A 24,142-nucleotide genomic window follows, 5' to 3' on the forward strand; every position below is an offset into this window, starting at 1 on the left:
GGCTTTTCTTACACTTCAAATTAACATCTGTTAAGATTTTCGATCGATTTTGCATCCAAAAATATTGCCTTACCCCGAACATATCATGAATTTAATAACCGCCGATTCCAAGAGGGTATTGCGCGAGATTTAAGTGAGGTTTTTGAGGTTTTTTTACAGAATTCGCATACGTAATGAGCATATAATTCATGAAAATCAATATGGCCGACTGGGAGGAATATTTCTCGAAACAAACTGCTCCTGCAAGCCTTAAAGAAACGAAAACCATCGTTGCCGAATTCGCAGTGAACCACAGAGCTGCGGGAAGGAATGTTGTGCTAATAACGGTAAGTGAAGTCAGTTTTTGATCAAATCGGGTCCAACTTGGTCGAGGCTGGTTCTTTAATGCTATGCATAACAACGGGGATAATTTCTCGATTATGCTTTAAACATTTTCTTCTCGTATACATTATGAACCTCGCAGCACAAAGGCTTTGTTCGCTTTGAAAGTCGAGACTCCTCAACAGGAGATTTCTAGGAGGCGGAAGAAAGGTCTTTTACAGGTTTTGCCGTGCCATCTTATAGGTGGTTTGAACGAAATTCATCAGCCAAGAAATGATCATAAGAGCTTATTGGAAGGCGTTTTAAATAATTCGCTTCGGCTTGGACAATTTGCATGGGCTTTGCATTTGAATGACGGCCATTTTCGACCAAAATTTCTTCAAATGCTCAACGCACAGCGTTGTGTTCATGATTTAACCGGACTAATAGAATATGAAGACGATCAGTTGGTTTTTGGTTTGTTATTTTAGATGTTCTTGTCGTTAAAAGCCATTTTGATTGCAGCTCGTGGTCAACGCTTGGGTTCTTGACTCGTTGTCTACTGACCCGTATCTCGAATCATGACTATCACTGTGTAGAGATATATTTAGACTTAGAGACCAATTCATACCATAAGAAACTCGAAGAAAAAAAGAACGATCTTTCTTTATAAATGCAAATAAAATACGCTTTTATTACATTTGTAGATTTACAGCTGAAATTTAGCAAATCCCGATATTATGCTTTGAATTTTAATTCCAAATCTGCTCAGTTGTCATAACCAAGGCTTTTTAAAATCAGATCTATAAGTACTATCTTTATATTAATGCGATGTATTTTTTCATCCAATGTTTCCATAGCTGCTTGATCGTCCGTGAGAAAAAATCTATGTTTTTTTTTGATGCGAGCGTCCTTTATTATTTACATTTCAGTTTTGTCTTATCAAATCACTACAGTCTATATAGAAAACAAAAGCCTTTTGTTTAGGACAAGAGTTCACTCGAACATTATTGATTTAACGATCTTTACATTCTGGGAAGGCCATTCTTGAGCTATTGCATCAAAGAATTCCATCATTAGCTGGCAATATTGGTGAGCGTTGTGGATTATCAGCTTTTATGACCCCAAGGACCTAATGAGAATGATTTTGAAAAGCTAAGTCTCTAGGGTATAGGGATGTAGAGGTGTTCTTTATTTCCATTCACTAAACCTTCTGACAATGCTGCTTTATTTGTTAATATATAGGCTTATCAAAATTTGTTCACATAAAATAAATGAATAAATCTTTTTTTATTTATACACGGTAGGCTTTAAAGCTAGAAGCTTGTGGGGTCATGTATCCTCCATACACACTCCTTACTACATTCGAATATTCTATACACACAACTCTCAACTCAACATGTTGTTGTTTTTTACGGAGGGAGGAAAACCAGAGTGGAGTACCCAGAGAAATCCCTTATAGTATAGGAGAGAAAAACACATCAAACAAACTCAACTTACATCATACTAGCTTGGATGGGAGTAAAATGCCAGTTCCTTACCATAAGTTTTGTATTGGTATGAGGATAACTAACACCTTAGCAGCATAGACCACCCATGGTATTTTAAACAATCAGATCCAGAAATTAAAAGATGTTTTCTTAGCCTCTTGTGATGAATATTAATATTGATTCCCCTAATAAAGAGTATGCAGACTAGATTGCCATGTACATGTAATGCTCTTGATTTTTCGCAAAAAAGAATGGAAGGATTTTGTTTGAAATTTGCTAGCTGTGATTAGTAGGGTTCTTTTAATAAGGTTGAATGTCATTATTTTCTTAGTTTCTCCTGGAGAGACCATGCCAGTAATGAAGAGAAATGGTCATCACCCATTAATCAACAATATTAATATGGAAGAAAGGGTTCATATGACTCGGGGCCCTGTCCACACGTATCTGGAAATTTTTGTATCCACAAATTTTTTTTCCGGACACGGGTTGTGTCCACACATGTTGGGAAATTTTTGTATCCTGTATCTGGAAATTTTCGAAAACGGTCTCCAGAGTGGAAATTTTGGAATGCGCTCCGAATACGGTACGTGTGCACGATCGTATCTGCAAATTTTCGAATATGCTGCGTAAACACGATTTTGTGCATGCTCAATAAGAAAAACTATCCGTCAAAGGGACTAGGCACTAGCGTGCATCAGGGGCAGATCAAGAAATTTCCGGATACGTATGGACAGTGAAAACGATTCAAATACGCTGCGTGTGGGTGCGAACATTTTTGTATCTGCAAAAAAATATTGCTGATACGTGTGGACGGGGCCTCAGACATGTTGTCCGGATAACTAATGACGCCCCTACCCCTACCCCTACCCCACAGGCTTTTCTTTTGGGAACCACCAGGACGATCAGGCAGACAATGCATGCATTCGAAGGATGTGATAGCCAGAAACCTGAAGAATTAGTACACGGTACAGTTGCAGAACATTTTGCTGGTACTGTGTGGGTCAGATGCATGACAGCTTTAGAGATAAGGGGGGGGGGGGGGCATTAGAGAATTTAACACTATGATGATATAGATCTAGAGTGGGAAACCTGACATGGCTAGCTGGAAGTTTTGTTGACGAATAGCCCTGATATTTAAAATATTTAATCTTTTTTACAGTCTGGTGGAACAGCAGTCCCTTTAGAGAGCAATACCGTCAGGTTTATTGATAATTTTAGCAGTGGAACCAGAGGAGCAGCTTCTGCTGAGTATCCTTTAACACAGAACAACTAGTACACCCATCACTTCATGCATATGATCAACCTTATTTCAAAATGCTCATGCTTTTGCTTCTCTAATAATATTTATAGTACATCCACAAAACAGAATTTGAAGGAGGAGGCAGGGAAAGGATATAGAAAGAAAGGTTGAGGGGCTGGAGGGAAATAAAAGGAAGCAGGAGAGGCAAGTGAGAAGGAGGAATGTGAAGAAGCAGGAAATCTAAAGCTTAGGGTTTCAAGTCCCAAGAATTCAGGACAGGGAATTTTGCAGTCAAAGTAGTATTCCAAGTGAAAAGTATAAAGCCAGTGACTTCTAAGGCCAAGAAACGCTCTTGATCAATCATTGTATCTAATTATATTTTTCTTAACCATTGTAACCCAGACAATTTCTTCAACAAGGTTATGCTGTTATTTTCTTGTTCAGGCAGCATTCCCTGCAGCCTTTCTCAAGACACATTTCACCTGACAATTTTCTGGATATTCTAGAATTCAAGGGAGATAATGAGGGTGCACTTCATATTGAAGGTTGGTCTTAATTATATGTTGCACAGCAGTTGATTGGCTTGGGCATGGGGTAAAAACAATTTGAAAAGGAAATATAATATATCATAAGTTGAACATGTAGGTAGTGATTGCTCAGTCACTCATGGATAAAGCACTCTGCACCAGATTGAATTGGAATTTACAGTACTCAGTTCTTAAAGTAGATTTAACAGCTTAAATGTTGTGTAAAATGTAGAATTTATAGCAGTCCCGAAATATGATATATTTTAAGTTGAACATGTAGGTAGTGATTGCGCAGTTTCTAAGCCATAGGCTCATGGATAAAGCACTCTGCACCAGATTGAATTGGAATATACAGTACTCAGTTCTTAGGGTAGATTTCACATTTTAAATGTTGTGTAAAATGTAGAATATATGGCAGTCCTGCTGACAGTTTTCATATTTCTTTGACAGTTGATGAAAGTAGGGCACCAAATATAAGGGATGTATTAAAAAAGTATCACGAGGTAAGAAATTGAACAGATAGTATTAGACACTTCGCAGGGCAATGGGTGGGTGGAGCTGCATCTCCTGGTACTGTAGCTTATTAAGAGACAGATAGTATTTTGTTAAAGGTGAAGGTCAGGGTAGAGCAGCATTATTTAGAGATCAGTGACATGTCAGTCACAACTGACAAACCTGTGGCCCTGTTTGGTTATTCTCTCTAAATGAGATGGGACCACTATTTTAGATGGTCATCTGTACCGCTGAGAAGGTTGAACTACATGTATTTGAAGATTTTTTGAGTTTGCTCCAATATTTTAAGATTATGAGTCTTGGTCTGGACAAGGCTTGAAAAATACTGATTAAGAATTGAAAACCAGAACAATATAATCGAGACATTTTTATCTTCTTATGCATTTCAGGTCCAGGTTTTAGGGACATTATTATTGGTAGAGTTCAATACTTTGTCAGATTATCTGTTTTTACTACGAACTATGGCTGAAGCCTTGGGGAATCTTGGTTCACAAGTGATGTTTTATCTTGCTGCTGCTGTCTCAGATTTCTACATACCAGAAGAAAGCATGGTAAGAAAAATGCACATTAGCTCTCATCAAAGAGCACTCATCAAAGAACTATAGAAACAAAAACTTTTTTGCAAAAAAGTGTTATAAAGTAATTTTTATTTTGAAATTATTATAAAAGGCACTTATCTACTTATTAAAGGTATGCGGGTATTTTTCAAACACCAGTTTGTAAAGGCAGGCTATTTGTTTGACAAATACCATATGATTAGCTTACATGAAAAAAGGGGGCTAAGTTGTATCAATCAAAGGACAAGGAAGTGAAATTCTAGTTGGATGATGTGAACAGAAGTTTTTTCTCCTCACAACTTCTCTTCAGAACAGCAAACATGGGAGAGAGAAGATAACATCTAGACATCAGGGTACCTTGAAGGGAACCCAGTGTCACATTGCGCAGCGCCAGCCTGCCTTCTAGCAAAATCTCAAATGAATAAAATGAAATAGAAATACTAAATTTCACAAAACACACTGATTTTAACTCCTAAGAGATACGTTTAGCATACCCAATACTTTTATCCCAGTGTGCCCCCTACCCCTTTAGGACCCAATGTCGTAAGAGAATGGCAATAGATTTAGATTGAGGATATTATTGACTTAATAACTCATTTAAATATGTTTTCCAACTTTGCAGGCTGAGCACAAGATCCAATCAGATTGTGGTCCTCTTGAGCTAGTAATGCAACAAGTGCCAAAAATGTTGACACCTCTAGTAAGAGAGTGGGCTGACAATGCCTTTGTGGTTTCATTTAAGGTAAATCTTTATGCTGTAATCTATATATATATATATATATATATATTATGATTATTGTAACCAGTATCTACCACCATCTCTAGAAGTGAATTTATAAAGGATTTTGTACTCAAATTGCTTTTAATCGGTCGTGCCTCGTTTCTGGCATGTATTACTCCAGAATCTGCAACTCTAAGCTGATTTATTCCCAAATGGACTTATGGCTAATAAAATGTTGGGGAAATAATTTATATTTTTTATTCAATTTTGGTCTTTTAGTAAATGTTCTGCATCATAAAGAAAGTGATATGCTAAATACTTGATGACCTTTTGTCCACAGCTCGAAACAGATGTGAATATTATCAGCAAGAAAGCTAGGGAAGCTCTTAATAAATACAACCACCAAGTGAGTCGATCTCCCACACAACTCTTCAGTTAATCTACGTTATTGACTACAAGACTCGGAGGGAAAGCGATTTTCGTATGAGTGGGAAACCGAGAGGCATATTTGTAGCTGTTTCGTATCCTACCTTAGCTTTAACTACGCGTTGTGATTGGATAAATGACTGTCTGACAATGGGAAGCCATTTCAGTGTTACCGTGCACGTGCTGTAGAGATCAGTAAGCTTTAATACTTTTCGTTTCCCACGAATACAAAAACCACTCTAAACTTTTGCACAAGCTGTGAGATTGTGCTCTAGGCATCTTGTTGACAGATATATCGGTCGTAAGTCTCGATTACAAATTAAACAGTTACTTTCAGTTACATAATCTTGTATTACAAATTACTTGATAAAGTTCTAAGGTCTAAAGTTCTCGAATTCAAGGCCAATTTTCCCCACTTTTTTATAACAACCCAAAAATAATGTATTTAAGGAGGTTCCGTGGAGGGGGCTCGTCATTTTTTGGGGAGAAATATGGTAGAGTTACAGAAATATTCTTCTACCGTGGGGAATTTAAATTATATTTTAAAGAACACATAAACCATGCTCCTAAAGTCTTAATAAATGGCCCCTAAGCTTGAATAGTGCAAGCCACAATGATTCAATTACCTACTTTATACGCATGCGTAAATATGTTTCATTTTTCGTATAAATTTACCGCCATTACGCATGCGTGTCCTGTTCGCATTATATCTGTAAAACTCTAATGATAAAAAAAGTAAATTATACACCGTGAAAAGATGAAAAAAACTTGCTGACGTTTCGGACGCCAGTCCTTCGTCGGAATAAAAGAGGAAAAAACTCATATTTTACTGCCTGGATGAAATTGCTTTTGATTAAAACCGTTATATAACGAGGGTTTCCGGGGGTGATCTTGGTCGGATAGGGCAGGTCATCGTGATTTTACCGAATAACGTCCGCGAAAATTAACTCTATTTTAAAACATTCATTAATTAAATTGCATTGTGTTGATTATTTTTAAAGGTGGTGGTGTCTAATATATTACAAACGCGTAAAAAGACCGTAGTTATAGTGACGCCTGCACATGAGATGGCAGTGTGGATGTCTGATGAAGAACTCGAACAAGGAAAAGAGATTGAAGCTAAGATTGTGACGGAGCTTGTTAAGATGCACCATCGGTTTATCTCTGGCTCGGCTATACAAGGTACAAGCACTGGATCACATCTCTTATTATAAAGACACTATATGCACTCGTTCACATTTGAGATATACTCTTTAATGTCGAAGACTCGAGCCATTTAAGTTTATAATTCCTACCCATTTGTATACATATAAACAGAGATACATTTTGCATGCCTTTGGTGTTAAAAACTCAAATTGTTGGCGTGTAAATACAATCTGTTGCTCAATCTTACGATAAGAGTATCTGTTAACTTAAATTACACGCGCCAAGAAAACATTGTACCTTAGATATAATTCATGCCATAATCGAATTATTTTTGTGTCATCATGCAAAAGTTAGTTACATAAAATGAGGTTGAACACCATATAAATCGTTTAACAATCTGCTTTTAATTTAATGCTAATTCCGTCATATGCTTTCCACATTTTTTTACCAAAATGTTTCATTTTCCTTCTGCTTGCAACATTGAATGTTCATTCATTCACAAGGCATCGTTTTTTGTAGTGACAGCTCCGCTTAGCGGAAGGCGTTGAATTTTGCCTGAATACACATATAGGCAAAATGATATTATTTTTTATCTTGTGCTTTGGGCCTTTGGTTCATTGAGAAAGAAAGATTTTTCATTCACAAGGCATCGTTTTTTGTAGTGACAGCTCCGCTTAGCGAATGGCGTTGAATTTTGCCTGAATACATATATGCAAAATGATATTATTTTTTATCTTGTGCTTTGGGCCTTTGGTTCATTGAGAAAGAAAGATTTTTCATTCACAAGGCATCGTTTTTTGTAGGGATAGCTTTCCTAGCGAATGGTGTTAAATTTATCCTGAATATGCAAAATGATCTTAGTTTTTCTCTTGTGCTTTAGTCCATTGAGAAAAAAAAATCTTTTTCCGGTTTGTGATTTATGAGGGGAACGGGTCGTGGAATGACGCTTGTCAAAACAAAGTGTATTTTTTCTAGCTCAAAAGTAATAATGGCTCAGATTTCCAAGCTTCGGGGTTTCGTGCGCCCGCAATACTCTATCCCTAAAGTAATAACTAAAATTTTAAAATGTATTACCAGAAAGATTTTCTACAAAAAAAAACTGCAATAAAATCAAATTTAGAAACAGGAATTCGAGTAATTGTTAATCTAGTAAAGAGAATAATAGGAGAATTCTCGATAAAGTTCTCTAAAAGAACCCGATATTTGGAAGTTACGTAAGTATTTTTGGTTTACCAAAAGGCCTGCGAAACAATTATATGCAATTATATGCGAAATAATTATCTCACAATTGCTGATTAGCAAAAAAGGAAAAAGGAAACAAGATAAAGACGAGAAGAGCGAGAAAACAAAAAAACAAAAACAAAAAAAACCAAAACAAAAAACAAACAAACAAACAAAAACAAAACAAAACAAAAAAAAAAAACAAAAAAAAAATTGCGCTGTAGGTTACACACTGCAATGCTCCATGCAAGTTGTCTCGCAATGGCGTTGTTAGACAAGTTGTAGAGAAAGTTGCTCCATGTAATCGCACTATAAGATGTTTTAGTACAGTAGTTCTAGATTTTTTCCTTGATGCATTGATTCTAAGACATGAGAGATGAGGCGGTAAGCCGTGTGGGATGGGCTAGGAAATCATATAAGAACATGCATTATATGATTTCCGAGCCCATCCCACACGGCTTACCGCCTCATCTCATGTAATACTTTTTCGTGGGATTCTGCCAGCTCACACCGTGCTGACGAGGCCCAGGACAGGCCAAAACAGCTGTCCACGGCTTCTAATTGAGCTGGCTCATTTTTTACGCGACTTGAAGTTCCCGACAAAGCAACAGTAATTTGGGAGGTAGAACAATGAATTCGGGATCGGTGTATTATAAATAGTTGTACGGGTCACATTATCATAGAGAATGGTATACGGAAGGGGTCTCACTTAGTGTGTATGGATTTTCTTCTTGGTAGGGACACACGGACAATACATCCCTGGCCAACTGCAGGAAGGAGTTCACTTATCTCAGGTATGTTAATGATAACAATATCCTGACCTAACAAGATATTTAGTTATACCTTCATCAAAGGGTTGTATTACATTTGGCTACTTTCGTGCTAAAGCTTTACATTTTATCTATATTTTGAAACAACCTCTGGGCTGATCAAAGTCAGGGCATGGCTAACTCACAGATCGAACCCTGAAACAATTTTTTGGGCTGATCAAAGTCAGGGCATGGCTAACTCACAAATCGAACCCTGAAACAACCTCTGGGCTTTTCAAAGTCAGGGTCTGGATATCTCACAGATCAAACCCTTAAACAATCTCTGGGCTGATCAAAGTTAGGGCACGGCTAACTCAAGGCAGATTCCCGAAGTGAAAAATAGCTGGAATCTCATCTTCCAACGTTAGATAAATTGATCATGCGTAGTAGATAGCAATCAGAAGCTAGTGAACTTAGGACACAGCTCCCTAGGTTACTACATGGATTCATACACTCCCCTCAACCAAAACGTGCGTTACTTTTAGTTAGATCTACGCCAAAGACATTAAGAACTCCGGATGAAGACTTCAGCATCACTCTAGCGTTTTAATGCTAATCCTTCACTTTTGCAGGTTCAACAGTTTCAACAGTATGGAGTACAGCCAAGTCAACCCCCCCTGACACCACAAGATAGCTGTTCCCCTGGATATGGAGGATTTAGCCCCAACGCCAACACCACAGTGACGCATATACGATTACGAAAGAATGAAGAAGGTAACTCACCCCCTTCAGTTTCACCTATCTCCGAGGAAAGCATACCTCCTACCCCTACCACGCCCACCTCTGGAGGTAAGGGTATTTCTAGGTTTGGGATATTATCAGATCTCTCACTTACAGCCGAGATGAAGGAGTTTATCGAATCGTTCCGCACTAGAAGGATCGCTTTGGGTTATACGCAAGAAGACGTCGGGTTCGAGTTGTCTCGAACAAACGGTCCGTCTTACAGTCAGTCTTTTATTTCACGTTTCGAGTCGAAAAACCTTGGGCTCAAAGCTGCGGAGAAAATGAAACCCGTCATGCAGACGTGGCTCGAACAGAAGGAACTAGAGTGCTCCAAGGGTTTGCGAGTCTGCAAAAAGCGCAAGCGGAGAACGTCTTTCTCAAACGAAGTCTTAAGAGTCCTGATATCGCACTTTGAACAAAATCCCAAACCAAATTCAACTGAAATAACGCAGATCGCGAAGGAAGTGAATCTGGAACCTGTCACGGTGCGGGTCTGGTTCTGTAACCGCAAACAAATGCTTAAACGAATGGCTACGGGAAAGACGAGGGTTAACAATTCATTGAAGGCAGAATTGGAAGCCAAATCTAAAGTTGAATTCAGCCCAACTAAAGAGGGTAAACTGGATTTCACTAACATGCCTGTTGGCCAGTTCTCGTTCACTGAGGATAGAGTCAAACCCCTTGTATGTGTGGGATCAGAAGGAAGTCCCGTCAAAAAGGTGTCACGTACTCCCACTTCTTGCGTTACCTATGCTCAAGTTCAAGACGATACAATTGTTCACTCAACTGCCTTGACAGGGGCGCCTGGGGCCTACAGCGTGTCAGAGCCTGTGAACCAAGTTAACCAGTTTCCATTCCCAGAAGTCGAAAAGCCAATGGGAATGAACGTCGGCAATGCTATGAAAACAACTCCACAAACACCGACCTCCTACGCACAAGAAGCAGCTATCAACTCAAGTGCTGGTACTGGGAACCATGTGGCGTACGCAACCGAGTCAATGTCAGAGCCTGGTACCCATGTCGAACACGCTGCGGTTGTCAGTTTAAATTTTGATTCTCCTGTTGTACATAAGGTACAGCAAGGACCTTTCTCTCGACCAATGGGTGATGATAACACTTTACATGACTACCATACTGAAGTACGCATGCCTGAACATTCCTGAGACTGTATTGCTTGCATACCATGGGAATATTATAATATAATATGACATAACCGTCAGAGATTTTTGTGAAGAATCTCCAATGAAAACATGAAGATTTTCAGGCAATTTTCTTAACCCATTCCAAATGAAAATTTGCGAAAATAATGCTTCAATTTTATTTTGTTATACAAATGATATCCAACATTGCTATGCTTACAGATGCATCATTCTTTAAGCTGTCAATTAAATTTACTCATAAATTTTAATCTTCTAAATTGGGTGTGCGTAGGCTGTTTACGTGAAGGTAGTATATTGACTAATCCAACTTGGCTAATTCTGCGGTTCTCTTGGGAAAGAAAGCTTGCCTAATGCACCTAGTTCATCGAACCTTCATGTAAACAGCTTGTGAATAATATAATAATAGTTTATCTTTGGCTTTAAGTGCGTAAGCCAAGGTTTTAAACGAAACAATAATTTTTAGTGTTAACTTTTGATGTGGCACACAAGTGTGTGTTTAGATTAGAATGTTAGACTAGCAGGTGTACGTTCTCTTTTGTTGCCAATCCTTGCTTGTGTTAATTTTGACTTTTAATAATGACAGCCCAAGTAGAAGTGAAGTGCAGATTTCGTATGAATGCATGATTCCCACAGACGTATTAACCAATAAGGAATAAGAACCCAGTGGTTGCTAAGTAACCATTGGTTGCTAAGTAACCAGTAGTTGCCAAGTAACCAGTAGTTGCTAAGTAACAAGTAGTTGCTAAGTAACCAGTAGTTGCTAAGTAACGTATAGTTGCTAAGTAACCGGTAGTTGCTAAGTAACCAGTAGTCGCTAAGTAACCAATAGTGTTTGATTGGCTTAACAATACATCAGTGCCATATCAAGCCATGCCATTAGGCCTCATGAGTTCGATAAAATTAATGCATCATGATCAAGCTTGGGTAAAAACAACACTATAAGATATAGCGAACAAAAGATGTTTTCTACCAAAGCTAGGCTTCAATGTACCATCTTCTTTAGAGGCTGAAGTCATTAAACCCGTGAATAGATATTAGACTAATACACTTTAGTAGACCATTAGTAGACCATTGTTTTCTTTTGTGTCTGTTTCACTATTACACGTTGACTAGTAATTTTTATTTCACGGGTTAAATGTCCTCACTCTACTCAGAAAAAGGTCTGTACTATTGTCCTTGTCATACAAAATGTATTCTTTGCGCAAACGTGGACACTCAGCACAACAAAAGGAGCGTATTTAGATGACATTCATTTAGTTTACAGGTCTAGTCTGGGTGTACTTTTACGAAGGGTAAATTCTATTTAGTATTATGCTTTTTAATTCTACCTATTATCGCTTACTTCTGTAAATGTCTTTTTACTGTAGCACGATATATATATATATATATATATATATATATATATATATATATGACTTGGTATTTAAATAGGTGGTGCTGGACACTCCTTATTCGCTAGACTGCGGTACGTAGTAATAGAGATCCTCGTCAGTCAAGGGAAAGATATATACATATATAATAATACAATATACGACAAGCAGAGCTCTTATGCATTATGTATGCATGTGTATGTATAAGTATGCTTCAAGGAATGCATGGGCATTGGTTCGGGATTGTGTACTTGTGCAGGATTGCACACTTGTGCAGGATTGTGTGCTTGTCGGGGATTGCGCACTTGTCCAGGATTGCGCACTTGTCCAAGATTGCACACTTGTGCAGGATTGTGTACTTGTGCAGGATTGTGTACCTGTCGGGGATTGCACACTTGTCCAATTGTGCAATTTGTGCAGGATTGTACACTTGTCCTGGATTGCGGGATTGTACACTTGTCCAGGATTACGCACTATTTCAGGATCGTGCACATGTCCAAGTTACAAATGGAAAAATTTTGATCATTTTGTATTCTAGAGATGTCGCTTATGAAAAGTATCACTAGTACCATTATCGTTGAAGTGTCAAAAACAAAAGCCTGAATTAAATTTTTTTGGGAATTATATTACAGGATTAAAATCTTTATATCAGTCTAAAATCTCCCTCGGGATATTATTTCATTAATTGCAGTTCTTTGATTGACGGTCGTTACAATGCTAGTTGGTGAACGAGAAATCAAACTTCGCTGGTCGCACTTCAATGATAATGGTAGTAATACATATTGTAGAAACGATCGTGGATTACGAATTTTGATTATTCAGGCCAGAATGAACATGAATATATGAGCTGTGGTTTTAAAATGTAATAAAAGCTAGTAGTGTGTCGGGTAGAATTAAAAGTACTTCTCGTTGAACATGTATAAGTATGTCAAAGGAAGTTGTGTATTCTACTTTCACATCCCCATAATGCCTTACGTCGTTGGGGGGTAACCAATCAAAAAACTGTCCCAATTCGAAAGGTTTCTTAATTAAATTTATACTATACATGCTTTTATCTGTACAATACTGATTATCAGTTTATTCCAAGTTTTTTTTGCGTGTACAGATCATCAAGAGTTTTGGTCTTATAGAAAATGTATTGACTTACGAAAAAATGTTTAAAATTTACGTTAAACGTCTTCAAGCTTCTATCTTTTTCTGTTTTTTATCTCTTCATTTTATTTTTGGATACCAAACAAGGTATTGTCAACATTGTCTAATCAGCCTTCAGCAAAATAAGTGGGTTTTTACCCTCTGGTTACCCCCAAAGACGCAAAGTATTATGGGGATGTGAAAGTAGAGAATATGAAGAAAGTTGTGTAGTGATGTGTTCCTCCAGTCGAGAACATAAAAGGTTCTGACTTATTATTTTTGATCGGCGGCAGCGAAAAAAGCAAATTTCAGCGTGTAGCTCGCAATTTCCGAGTTCGCAGAATATCGAAAACCGCAGCAAATGAAATCGCAATCACCATACACTTTTTCACAGTACAAAGACTTATGGCGGCTTCCTGGTGCATGGATTGTTGGGAAAAATTTGCAAACGAGATCAAAAAGCTTTGCCACCTCGCGTACCAAATTCAAGCCCACAATCCTATGCACCACGGTGTCGTTACCAGTCTTTCCACGGATATATGGAGCCTGGCCTGAGAATTTATTACTTATCTTTCGGAAATAAGAAATTTAATGATTTTAATCACCCTGCATACGGGTGCGACCACGAAAACTTTATTTCGTCGAGGCAGAAAATCGTACGTTCTAGCGCGTGTTCGGGGAGCGCTGTAATGCGCATTCGTCCAGCAAGGTCGCTATGGCCCTCCGTATTAAGTGCAATGCATCGTAGAGTGGTGTTTCCGTATGAGTGGTAAACTACACAGCTAATTTGTAGCCGCACATACCGTATCTTTACCATATCCATCCATGATTAAGCGTTGTATTGTGGTTGGATGAATTACTCTAAGACATTGTGGGAAGCCATTTCCATGTTACGGCCTGTCGTACTGTGTATGTGCTGTAACTAATACCGTATGTTTCCCACTCATACGAGACTAAACCGCAAATAGTAAATGTAAAAGCTTGGAGCTGAAATGCTGGTCACTCTTGCGATTAAATGATATGACAGCGATATGCATAAGTAGATGATGAATTATCTTCTTGCATTCTTGATTTGTCTTGCCTTTAATCGTACGTCTGCCGCGGGGAATGGTATAAAAATTTCATACTGTCAAGAGTCGGGGGAAAAACTGGGAGGGGAGGGGAGGGGGGACGAATACATGCACCTTGAAGTCAAATTCTATCCAAGTGAAGGAAGAGACGGCAACTAATTCAAGGCTACCCTTTCTTTTGTTGCAGTTGAAAACTTTTTTAATGTTTTAAGTATCAATTATTTTCGTTAATTATATAAACACAACTACAAGCTTAATTTTTTTGTGGTATTTCGGTTAGTTGCAATTTTGGCTTTACCGGCTTCGCATTACCTATTTACACCTTTTGCCGTTCATTAACAGAAAATGTACATTCATTTGTGCCAATAGTTGTATCAATAACGTGTAATGTACTTTCATCAACACCACAAGTAACATTAGCGCGGATCAACTTTCAATAACGATATTTGAATATGCGTGTACATTCATAGGCATCAATGGACAATCAATAGCGCGTTCGTACATTCATATGCGCGGAATGTATTTTCTTGTGCGCGAAATTCAACTTCAATAACACCAATTGACAGACAATCATTTACCCAAAAGTGAAAATTCATTAGTGCTATTAGCATAATCATTGACAATCTATAACGCGTTTGGACAATCATGAGGGCCAACGTTATATTCTATAGCGTGGTTCGACAAACATTTGCATGATTCGAATGAACAATAAGAGAAATGAAACAATCATTAGCGATTTTTAAAAAAACTATTTTAGCCTTCAATTTCTTCGCCATTTATACATCGTGGCAAATACGTTTGCATATATCTGAACCACAGATCACATTTAGCGATAGTGATGGTTGCCACATTTCTCTGGAACCCTTCCATTAGCAACTGCTTTCTGTAGAGACCTAGAGCAATCCCTTGTCGTCTTGCCTCAGCCCAATACAGTTCGTATGTTGTTGGATCTCTGGACGGCTGATGTCGGCTTTGATTGCTGCTTTAAGTGAGCTAATTGCTATTCTCCTACGCAGCCGCTATTATGGAGGCAGTTTCCTGAGTTTTTTATATGTTTTAAAGTGATAAAAAAATCGCTAATGATTGTTTTATTTCTCTTATTGTTCATTCGAATCATGCAAATGTTTGTGGAAGGGAAGGGTTCCAGAGAAATGTGGCAACCATCACTATCGCTAAATGTGATCAGTGGTTCAGATATATGCAAACGTATTTGCCACGATGTATAAATGGCGAAGAAATTGAAGGCTAAAATAGTTTTTTAAAAATCGCTAATGATTGTTTTATTTCTCTTATTGTTCATTCGAATCATGCAAATGTTTGTCGAACCACGCTATAGAATATAACGTTGGCCCTCATGATTGTCCAAACGCGTTATAGATTGTCAATGATTATGCTAATAGCACTAATGAATTTTCACTTTTGGGTAAATGATTGTCTGTCAATTGGTGTTATTGAAGTTGAATTTCGCGCACAAGAAAATACATTCCGCGCATATGAATGTACGAACGCGCTATTGATTGTCCATTGATGTCCATGAATGTACACGCATATTCAATTATCGTTATTGAAAGTTGATTCGCGCTAATGATGTTACTTGTGGTGTTGATGAAAGTACATTACACGTTATTGATACAACTATTGGCACAAATGAATGTACATTTTCTGTTAATGAACAGCAAAAGGTGTAATGTGACTTACATTTTATATTTCGTAGTCTATTCTACAAGCCTGACTAAAAGATCCGCGAACCTCCTGATAGCTGTCCATTTTTAGACGTGAATACGTACAAATACAGGAATATATCAGAGGTGGCGTTACTTCAGTTCACATTTTACCTTTATTTTTGCAGCAATCTTAGGAATTCTGGTGTTAGAAATTTTGGCTTTAATTATGTCACACTCCAGCATGAATTCCGGTTTGGCCATTTTCCTCTTTCTGCATATCTTGCGTCACAGCTAAGCCTCGTGAGCTTTCATGCTTCTCCATGCTTATTTTGAACGAACAATACGATTCAATACGACTCTGCTATTAACCCTTTCTCTTGGCGTAAATTTTTTCTCTCTTGTCTGTCAGTACGTAAAATAAAAACACAAAATACGTAAAGAATTTGAAGGTCTTCCTCTTTTCTTCAGCTAAAGGAGCCTCGTCTGTTTGCCGTTTATTGATTCCCTTTTTACGATCCTTGTCAATCCAGCGAGCAGCTCCACCACCGACATCCAATCCATATTGATGAACCATCGTCGTATTTATAGTGGTCTGTTTTCTACAATTCGTCGAACAGATAAATTAAAGCACTACTCCGGAATGTTGTCTTTTGGTGCTGAAGCCTTAACCAAAGATCAAAAACCACATTCAACCATACTTTACCTGAAAAATGCCTCGTAAATGGTTTGCAAAGTTGAGCGTTTCAGAAGGCTAATAATATACCGTATTACATCAAGTGAAGTACTTATTTTAGCAAGCAGGTACCAGAAAAACTCGGCACCACCAAAATCCTTCGTCAATGACAGCAGTTTTTATTATGAACTCTGATACGTTTATTATGGTAATCATATACTTTTGAGGACACCGAAAAAAAATTGAATTAAAATTAAAACCAATTGAAATATACGATAAAGTCCTCTATCTTTCAATTAACCTCGGCTTTTTCTAACATTTATTTGTTTATTAATCTATCAGAAACAGTTATTCAGAGTTGATATTTTGAGTAAACCCGGCTAGAAAGAGTACATTATAGTCGGGCTATTTTTGAGAAGATCGGCGAGAGGGTGTAATGAAACCGAAAATACACTGAAACCACTAATACACGGTTCGAAACAACAGGAAGAGGTCTGGTAGTATTTTTGATCAAAAACGACTTATTTCATTGTGGGAATGAATTTCCTGACCGCTTAACCCATTATCGTTAATTTACAAAATGGTAGTCGCTTAAGATGAAAATGAAATGTTTTACAAATTAGAAGAAACCTTTTTGTAGGAAACCGCAAAAATGAGGAATTCTGTTCGAAAGTATGAGGGCAGGAAATGAAAGTACTTTGTAGTTCTATTTTTTTATTAACGATACTACGTATTGTTGTAATGCAAAGATTCTTTTAGTATATTTTATGTACAATGGACCAAATCCCTCGGGCGTAATATTTTGCCCATTTCAGACAAGAGAAAATGATTACGAATAAGATTGATTGAGAATAATGCCCCGTCCACACTATGCCGGATAAATTTGAATCCGCAACTTTCACACCGAAACCGAAAAAAAAGTTTTCCGTCCACACATGACTGAAAACGGATAAAATGTTTCGCGTCCACACTAGTCCGATCAGAGGCGGCAAAAACGCTTCATTGCACATCATCTGAGCATGTGCATCGAAGCTGAAATTGAGCCCACGGTAAATTTTTAGCCTTCCCGCCAAGTTCCCATGACAATCATGACGTCATCGTATTCGAAAAGTTCCTGATACGAAATGTTCTCCGTCCACACTAATACGGCTAGCCGGCGTTTTAAAATTGTTCCACTCTGGAGACCGTATTCGAAAAAAATCGTTTTCGGTGAAGAATTGTTCCGGATTCGCCCGGACTAGTGTGGACGGCAGGCCTAACCGAATAAATAAAAATTCGGATTCAAATTTATCCGGCATAGTGTGGACGGGGCCTAAGATTCTTCGTTTGAGTTGTATCCATATTCATGTGTCTTCTCATGCGCAAACGTTAAACAAAGAAACAATATACTAGGGAATGACACGTGGTCTGATATGGGAAAATAATGAATTAGGTCTATAGAATAAAGCTCCGATACACTTTTCTTTATTCTCGAAACTACTCTTGTATGACCGGGAAAAGTTGCAATAGTGCAACTCTCATATGGCTTTCTTCTTCCGTCAATATGATTGGATAGTTTGAGATTTCTTGCATTGTGATTGCTTCAGGGTGAACGCTATAAAAAGTCATGACATATTTTTATCCCAAAAGAGACACGCCTTATCGGGAAATGTTAAGAGGGAACTTCTTGTAGTTCCAATGACTTTTTTTAAAGTCTGACACTTATTAATTTATTTAGAAAACTAATTTTTGGATATTTTTTATAAGACTTTTTTCGCTCTCCAGTCGAAGAACTCTTCGAAGTCCTCGCTATCGCTACTCGTACTATCGTCTTGTTTGTTCTCTTCTTTTGCTATCTCTTCTATTTTCTCTTTGATGATGGACTGTTTATCTCTTAGTTGGTTAGCCTTGAGGAAATATTCCCTGTAATCAAGGACAATGAAACCAAGTTTTAATTAATCTCCTAAGCAAACTTTTAGAATTTTGAGAAGCTTGATTTAACATATGAAGAGAGGATTTCGCTTACAGTGCGACCACACCAACCACTAGACAAATTCTTATAAAAATTAGCCCATCCCAGTCGAGTATTTTAAAAACATATATTTAGCTTTATACATGGATGTATAAAATTAGTGGACAAAAAACAGTTTAAACTCCAGAATTATTCACTATCCTGTTATATTCAGCGTTAAAAACGTGATATTGTCATGTGCTCAAGTGAAAGATGTCAAACGATTGTCAACCTTTTCAGTATGGGGTGTTCTGCCTCTAACATTACCTCACGATGGGTGACAAAAAGGTTCTCATAGTGTGTATACTGAATGCTGTAAATAAGTTCTGCTTTGATCACTGACATTTCTTTTATCTACTAACCTCTGTTCATTCAGTTCATACAATTGCCGATCAATTCGAGCGACCTCATCATCTTCTTCAACCAAAGCCTCAGATACCTATATTAAACAAATGTAAAAACGATATACTGCCATTTTTTTCTAAGCATGATTTAGTAAATATCAACTTGGGTATTCTACAGTGTTTTTCCAATGAATTCCATTCACTAGTTTTTCACTATTTTTAAAATAAAGAAATACACAAATAAAAAATTTAATAGTGGCATTTCCACAGTGGCTCTTCATCCACTGAAATTCCAATTGGAATTTAGAATTTGATTTTTGTGGAGGGAGGAAAGCCAGGGAACCCGGAAAACCCTCAAAGCACAGGAAAATGGCAATATAGCTTGCTATCCTTCTACCAGGGAGGAAGGGGGGCTGCTGGGGTAAAAGTATTAGGTATACTTGTCAGAGATTTTCAAAAATACTCTTAAAAGGTACTGGAATTCCTTTGAAAAGGGTGTGTTTGGACGATTTTTTACCCCTAAGAGATACCCTAAAAGATACCAAGATATGCAAAAATTCTAAATTTCAATTTTAAAACCCTAAAAGATACCAACTTGCTGATTTTTACTCCTAAGAGATACCAATGACCATACCTGATACTTTTACCACTGAGTCACCCCAGGGGGCCTTCTACACAGGGAACTATTGTATTATGAAAAATGCCCTTTAAATTAAAGACCTGTTTTTGACTCGCATGCTATTCCCAGCAATAAAAACAAGTAACAACTCTACCTGGTTTGCCATTTGAATTTCTTTTTGGAATTTTTCCCACTCTAATTCAACTGGATCTTTGTATTCTACTTTTCTGGCCTGTGTTAAAATAAATAAAAAATAAATAAATAAAACTAAAACTAAAATTAAAATAACAATGTTATTTATTACTATTTAGTAGTTTTCCTTATCCACATCTTTGTTTAACAGCAGATCCTCATAAGCCCTAAGGCTGCCGATATATGTAGTTATATTTTCATATTTCATTATAGCTATAAATAAAATAATAAAGTATTGATTGGATATTGATTGATGAAATGTATTGTGCAAAGTCAACAGTCAACCAAAAGCAAAATTTTTAACGATTTTGCAAAAATATAAATGTAAGAGTACAAAAATATCTCATTAAAAAATGGTTTTTGTACCTTTGCATCTAATTTAGGATCATCAAAAAATCCTTCCGGTATATCCTCTGAAGGTTTCCTGTAAAACAGTAAAGAACGTTGACTCAAATGACAAATTAACATAAACAAACAAAATTGATAGCCACGGGGCTTTCAGAATAAGCTTGATTCCACCGGGGCATTTGCTTTGAAGTTAGCCACTGGCTACTTTTTCTTTTCTATAAGATGCCTTCTGTTCTTTGTATCGGGTCACAGGCAGCTACTTCAGACTTATAACTACCTACTCCAAAACATTCTGAATTCGAAAGCCCTCAGTCTGTGCTGTTGTTGGCGTGAGCATAAGAAATAGTAGTTACCTAGGTTTTTCCTCTGAATTTGTTTTGTCCTTTTCCTCTTTTTTGTCAAAGAAATCTAAAAATGGCAACATTGAAAAAGATATTTTAAAAGATATATTTAGCTTTAAAATATCCATATCCATATATTAATGTACACCTTGGCTTTCCTAAATTTGCTTGAGTGACCATGAAACAGTGGTTCCAAGTCTAGGCTGGACTTGACATGTTCAATGCATTTATTGTATTTTATCAAGTCCAAACTTACTCCAAGCCATTGTTTTGTGGTCACTCAAGTGTTGTGGGTTTAAATCCATGAATTAAGATCGAATTAAATTTCTTCATTTTCCCCCAAAGGCAATGTCCATTGTAAGACATTCCTAAAGTAAGACTTTGTCATTCAGAACCTGCTTTTTGATTTCCTCATATTAAAGCACTACTTTTGTTTGGTTAGGTTTTCTTTGAATTATTATTTGAAAGACCCATCTATAGTCATACTTTTTATCCTATGTATTTTTTTAAACCACTCATGAAATTCGTTGCAAATGGAGAAGAATGTCTTCATTCCCACTGTAGCTCTCCAATTTATCTTTCATTATCTGTATTATTATATTTGTTGAAAATATATATAAATAAACACCTGCTGGTAAACCTGAACTTGATACTGCTTGCTGTTTATCTTGTGCATTATCATCATCATCATCTTCATCATCACTATCATCTGACGGTAAGTTTGTTAATGACCCTGCCACTTGTTTTGATGGGTTGTCAAAAAAGTCTGATGGTAAACTGAAATACAGGGCACAATAAATCTCTTTAACAACAGAGCAATATTTCTTTGTTTAATCTTTGTGCATGAAAAGATATGTGAATATGGATATGACTCAAACAAAGAATCTTATTCCCAAGGGTATTGATGTGGTTTGAAATGAGAAAATCTTGTGCCCAAGCTTAAGAATTATTGATATATTTTGTATAAAAGAAAATCACACAATGACAACAGAGCATAAAGTACCTTGATGACTGTTCTGTAGATGCTGTATATTTTATATTCAAAAGAAAACAATGTTACATTTAGTAAAAACAATACTCCATTTTACAGTTCGATTCAGTGACCACGAATAATAGTTCATAGCCGAGGTTGGAGTTACCTTGCATGATAAACATTGTAGTTTTTCTATGTGCGGAAACTCCAGCCTCGGCTAGGAAATATTATTCGTGGTCACTGAACAAAACTGTAAAATGGAGTATTACTGTATGATAAACAATGTAAATTTCAAACGAATTCCTTATTATTGGTGGTGTGTATGATTTCCTTCCCATGAAAAAAAACCCAAGACAATAAACATGGCTACCATGTTGCTTGACATGACAAAAGACACCAAGATCAAATCTTTCGTCAAAGCCAACCAAAACTATGGCAGTTATGATGTCACATGCACCCCATGAATATGGGTGGACATTGCACATAGCTGTGGCTGGATATCTAGTTCTTTTTTCAAGATTTTTTATTTTTTTCCAAACCTTTTATTTTCTTTTTTGGAATTCCATTTTCTTCATCTCCTTGCTGGAGAAAAAAATTAACAGAAAAAAATTTTTAGAAAATATTATGTTCTTGTTATCATTACCAATGAAATCTTACTTACTTGGTTAGTTTTTCTTTTTTCTAATGTTGGTGGTTCAGCTGGTTTGAGAAAAGTAGGGCTTTTCTGAAAAAAAGAGTCCCTAATTCAACGGTATTGCTATTTTACAAATAAAACATCTTTTGCTGTGCTCCGTTCAGTAATAAAGCAGGCAGGAAGTGACGTAAGCATGAAGAAGGCAAGTGCTTCTCACACTTCTTGAGTGCTTACGCAATTCCTAAGTGCTTTATTACTGAACGGAACATGGAAAAAGACGTTTCATTTGTTTTATTATGTAGTTACTTTTTTTTTTTTGGTATTGAATTTATTTATGCAAAAAGAAAGATGGTCACAAGATCTAGCAACACTTTGCACACGCAGATGACATCAGCACTGTGTTCTGTTCACTAATAAAGCATAGTTTTTGACCAACTAAAGAGTACAATTGTCCCCTTCATGGTTCCCTGTGTCTTCTGGAAAGGTAGCCGGGCCTTTGCATCGAAGCGAGACAAACGGTGAGCTTGCAACGATAGAGACCTGTGAATAATTGTCCAAGGTGTTAAAAAAGGTCTCTATCATTTGCAAGCTCAATGCTTGTCTTGCTTCAATGGAAAGGTACGGCTACCTTTCAAGATGGCGCAGGGAACTGTGAAAGGGACAATTGTACTTGCATACCTGGTTTCCTTGTTGCTGGTCGCTTTTCTTAACTTGTTGTGTTACTCTAGTATTCTTTTTGTTCTTTAGTTCTGCAAAGTTCTGTAATAATAATTTTTTTAAATAATTTAAGATTTTGAACTCCCATCTTACAGTACCTGTAATTTTCCAATCCATTCCACTCTTAACTAATGGAATATTCCATTCGTATTACCAGTACAATCTATTCTATCCCATTCTACTCTATTATATACCATTCTATTGTATTTTATTCCATTCTTTTGTATTCCATCCATTCAATCCTATGCCATTCCACTTATTCTATTCTATTCCATCCTGTTGTATTCCATTCCATACAATCCTATTCCTTCCGATTTATTCCCACTCTACTCCACTCCAATTCTATTCCATTCCATCCTGTTCTTTTCTATTTCATCCTATCTAGAACATGTAAGTGCAGTGTACCCACAGTTAGCCATACCTATTTATGCAAGTGCAATGTGAGTGTTACAACCATAAACAGTTATATGGTACCCAATGTCTACAGTAAGCCATACCTCTTTATGTTTTTTACTCTGCACATGTGCATTCCACAGGAGGTCACTCTTGACATGAGCATTACATAAAACACAAAACAATTGACCTAAACTATTATATCTATCAAGCATTAAGGAAAAATGTAAGCCTATGCCTCTCAGGAGCATTTCCTTGTCAAACCAACTTGAACTACAAGAACAAACTACAAAAACAGCAGCTCTTCTGAGAAAGCAAAGTGCTAGCTTGCAATGGTTTACGAAGAATCGAAAATAAAGTAAGCAGTAAGCAAATAATCTATAGACTCTCCAAAAAAGTCTCATGCCTCTTTATGTTCCGAAACTTTGCCACAAGATTTTGTCCTTTTCTCCAAAGAAAAAAAAAATTCGAAAAACAATTTACAATCACCTAATTTGGTTTTTTAAAAGGATATTTTGCTAATGGTGATTCGATTTTCTTTTTGTTTTTCTGCGATTCTCGCTCTTCTTTCAGACGACGAAAATCTACCTTCTTGGTCGCCATCTTGAAATTTGATTAGTTACCAGTCTCGGCGCAATGTTTGTTTTTGCGGAGACTCCGCGGAGAGCGCGGGAAAATTAACAATAAAAATTAAAAAAAAAACGTATCAGCAGATTTAAAAAAAATTTTCCCCCTAATTTTCTAAGGTAATTATGAATATCAAAGGCTATAAGAATAATAAACATAAGTTTTCTTTTCGCTAAATAAACAAAAATTTACTCAAACGTTTTTAAAAAATTCTTGGTTGGGC

General features: G+C 36.9%; 2 protein-coding genes across 2 annotated transcripts; one reads left to right on the plus strand and one right to left on the minus strand.

Moving 5' to 3' along the window:
- Positions 1-3: 3 nt before the first annotated feature.
- On the plus strand, positions 4-14,364 carry LOC116296711 (uncharacterized). The gene is made up of 10 exons (XM_031704775.2): positions 4-326; positions 2,950-3,038; positions 3,433-3,575; positions 4,008-4,060; positions 4,460-4,621; positions 5,250-5,369; positions 5,689-5,754; positions 6,776-6,956; positions 8,880-8,935; positions 9,523-14,364. The coding sequence occupies exons 1-10, from the start codon at positions 189-191 to the stop codon at positions 10,834-10,836; spliced, it is 2,322 nt and encodes a 773-aa protein (XP_031560635.2). The 5' UTR covers positions 4-188; the 3' UTR covers positions 10,837-14,364.
- Positions 14,365-18,183: 3,819 nt separating this feature from the next.
- LOC116296708 (zinc finger protein 830) lies at positions 18,184-23,907 on the minus strand. Its single transcript, XM_089036509.1, has 12 exons — positions 23,803-23,907; positions 23,397-23,492; positions 22,861-22,941; positions 22,210-22,272; positions 22,088-22,130; positions 21,579-21,600; positions 21,204-21,352; positions 20,588-20,642; positions 20,253-20,310; positions 19,849-19,926; positions 19,094-19,170; positions 18,184-18,643 (listed from the first exon to the last, which is right to left on the minus strand). Exons 1-12 carry the CDS (start codon positions 23,893-23,895, stop codon positions 18,481-18,483), a joined length of 978 nt encoding a protein of 325 aa, XP_088892635.1. The 5' UTR covers positions 23,896-23,907; the 3' UTR covers positions 18,184-18,480.
- Between the last annotated feature and the right edge of the window lie 235 nt (positions 23,908-24,142).

This window comes from Actinia tenebrosa, unplaced genomic scaffold (genome assembly GCF_029948245.1).
Source record: "Actinia tenebrosa isolate PJP-AT-01 unplaced genomic scaffold, QUT_ActTen_1.0 PGA_scaffold4__44_contigs__length_22323623, whole genome shotgun sequence".
Taxonomy (NCBI): Eukaryota; Metazoa; Cnidaria; class Anthozoa; order Actiniaria; family Actiniidae; genus Actinia; species Actinia tenebrosa.

Excerpts from the sequence above, each read along its gene's own strand:
- LOC116296711 (XM_031704775.2), top strand. The coding sequence starts at position 189 with ATGAAAATCAATATGGCCGACTGGGAGGAATATTTCTCGAAACAAACT. Across the intron at positions 4,622-5,249 it reads ACATACCAGAAGAAAGCATG|GCTGAGCACAAGATCCAATC; the intron begins GTAAGAAAAATG and ends CCAACTTTGCAG. Across the intron at positions 6,957-8,879 it reads CTCTGGCTCGGCTATACAAG|GGACACACGGACAATACATC; the intron begins GTACAAGCACTG and ends TCTTCTTGGTAG.
- LOC116296708 (XM_089036509.1), bottom strand. The coding sequence starts at position 23,895 with ATGGCGACCAAGAAGGTAGATTTTCGTCGTCTGAAAGAAGAGCGAGAA. Across the intron at positions 21,601-22,087 it reads TCCAAAAAAGAAAATAAAAG|CATCTACAGAACAGTCATCA; the intron begins GTTTGGAAAAAA and ends TAAAATATACAG. Across the intron at positions 19,927-20,252 it reads ATCCTAAATTAGATGCAAAG|GCCAGAAAAGTAGAATACAA; the intron begins GTACAAAAACCA and ends ATTTTAACACAG.